Source organism: Olea europaea, unplaced genomic scaffold (assembly GCF_002742605.1).
Source record: "Olea europaea var. sylvestris unplaced genomic scaffold, O_europaea_v1 scaffold6209, whole genome shotgun sequence".
In the NCBI taxonomy this organism is placed as follows: Eukaryota; Viridiplantae; Streptophyta; class Magnoliopsida; order Lamiales; family Oleaceae; genus Olea; species Olea europaea.
The window spans coordinates 10,059-12,170 of NW_019264565.1; the positions used below are offsets into that span (position 1 = coordinate 10,059).

General features: G+C 35.6%; 1 protein-coding gene across 1 annotated transcript; it reads right to left on the reverse strand.

The window, feature by feature from the left end:
- Positions 1-1,451: 1,451 nt before the first annotated feature.
- Positions 1,452-2,106, reverse strand: LOC111389776 (kunitz trypsin inhibitor 2-like). Its single transcript, XM_023014744.1, has one exon. It carries the CDS (start codon positions 1,952-1,954, stop codon positions 1,625-1,627), a length of 330 nt encoding a protein of 109 aa, XP_022870512.1. The 5' UTR covers positions 1,955-2,106; the 3' UTR covers positions 1,452-1,624.
- Between the last annotated feature and the right edge of the window lie 6 nt (positions 2,107-2,112).

The window sequence follows — 2,112 nt, forward strand, 5'->3', positions numbered from 1 at the left end:
CACACGAATGGTAGCGATCCAGTTTCCAACTGGATGATTCAAGATAGGTCATGTACGTGCTATGGAACATAATATTTGAATCAATTGACATTTAAAAGGAAAGCCTAATTCGTTCTCAAATTGATGTTACCCAGCAGTTTGGTTACACCCAATTTTTTCATTTTTTTTTTTTTAACCTTTAGCATTTTTATTGCATGTTAATAAATACAAGGCTTGACAAAAATAAACTGCCATTAGCGGTCACTTAAGTCATGCGACATTTTAATAGAATTTTGACGTTTTCCATCCAGTTGTGGACCAACTTGCACCAAAAATGTAAGTTTGAAGATCTGACTACCAAATAATAAGCCACTTGGGGACTCAAATGCTAACAAGTAGGATAGAAGCGCAACTGCAAATTTCCCTAAAAAGATCAGAGAGAGATCATTACTTTCGTGGGAAGAAATGAAAATGAACACTCTCAAAATTAGTGAAGTGCTGTGTCCTTAGAACAAGAGTAATACTGGTTTAAAACTTCAATCCAGGTGGCGTTAAGTGATAAACTCAATGAAATGTAGAATTAACTATTAAGAGATTAATTTAATTATAAATTTCATTTGATGCTACATTAGTGCTACCTAAACGGGTGCTAGCAATGGCCAGTGGTACTAAATAACATTATTCTTAAACAATTTTATTGAATGAAAATCATCATAAATAGTTAAGTACAACGTGTCAAAAAAATATAAAATAAAAGGTTGGAGAGAGAAGTTCATCAGGACCTATAGGTTAAGGACTACAGTAATTTTCCTAATAATTAATTCAGATATATAAAATTATACTACTTTTACATTATAATTTATGCATCGACTAAGTTATATTGACTAGCATGATATAACCCTAAGCTAATCCCAGATTTTCTCTCCGTTGCCTTGGTGGTTATACCTTATCATTAAAAATTCTAAGAGATCCTTAACTGCTACACCCTACTAGTAAGAGTTCAGGGGCAGAGGGAATGAGGGAAATTGTCCCCACTAAATAATATTCTTGGCTTGCCCAATGTTGACGTAAAAATTTATTAATAGAACTAGAAAACTCATCCTTTAAACAATGGTGGAGAAGTACGCTTAATATTTGGAATGGACGAAATAAATACAATAGCGGGTCTTTCTCCAAGTATGATGAAGATGATTATTTTGACAATCCCTCATTCAATTACCCTCCCTATTTAACTTAAATAATACATTGGTTAGGAGAAAAGTTTGTGGAAAACTTATGAATTTTTCAGAATATTAGAGGATTTTTCACTTGTAATAGAAAGATAATCTTATCAATTGCCATAGTTGCTTAACATTGGTCTTGCATTTTCTTCTGTTATATTGTCCCCCTCAAAGTTATTTTGCCCATCGTTATTCATTTTTAATCTCGCTATGATTTATACCTCCAAACAATTAGAGGATCGAGTAACGGCCTTATGAAAACGAGTCTTATTTATACAACTTTAGTGAAAAAGACAAGCATGTATTTAACATGTTATTGAAATTACATAGTAGCACACATATTATTCTTTTAAACCACCATATGTCGCATGTTTTAGATAAAGCATGCGTCACTTAGTTGCTCCCACCCTGGAGTGGATACTCCTTTATGCCTTCTTAAATGTAACCTTCATTGGAATATTGCTTAGAGCCAAGCGTTTGTGCCCATTCTGGACATAAATTCCAACATCTTTACAGACAACTTTACAATGCGGGCACACACTGGGACAATGCACGAGCTTGTAGCCACCGGATTTTTCAATTTTCTGAATCTTGAACCAGTTTCCTAGCGTCTCAAGCCCGGCTTTTCCTACAACTCCACCAGTCATAATGAAGTACTCTCTCTTCAATGGATCATACGGATGGTAGTGATCGAGCTTCCAAATGGATGATTCGGGACACTTCTTGTCTTTGTCTGACCACTTGTCTTTGAACATGATGTTCAAATCAGTAGAGACGCGGATGATACCTTTTTTGAGATTTACAGGAAAAAATTGGACAGGAATGCCAGGTTTGTCATCACCCCTTTGAACAACTTGGAGTGGGCAGGTCTTGTCGCTGTTGATCAGGTCGAGTCCACCACTGCCCTGGCTGC

Excerpts from the sequence above, each read along its gene's own strand:
- LOC111389776 (XM_023014744.1), bottom strand. The coding sequence starts at position 1,954 with ATGTTCAAAGACAAGTGGTCAGACAAAGACAAGAAGTGTCCCGAATCA.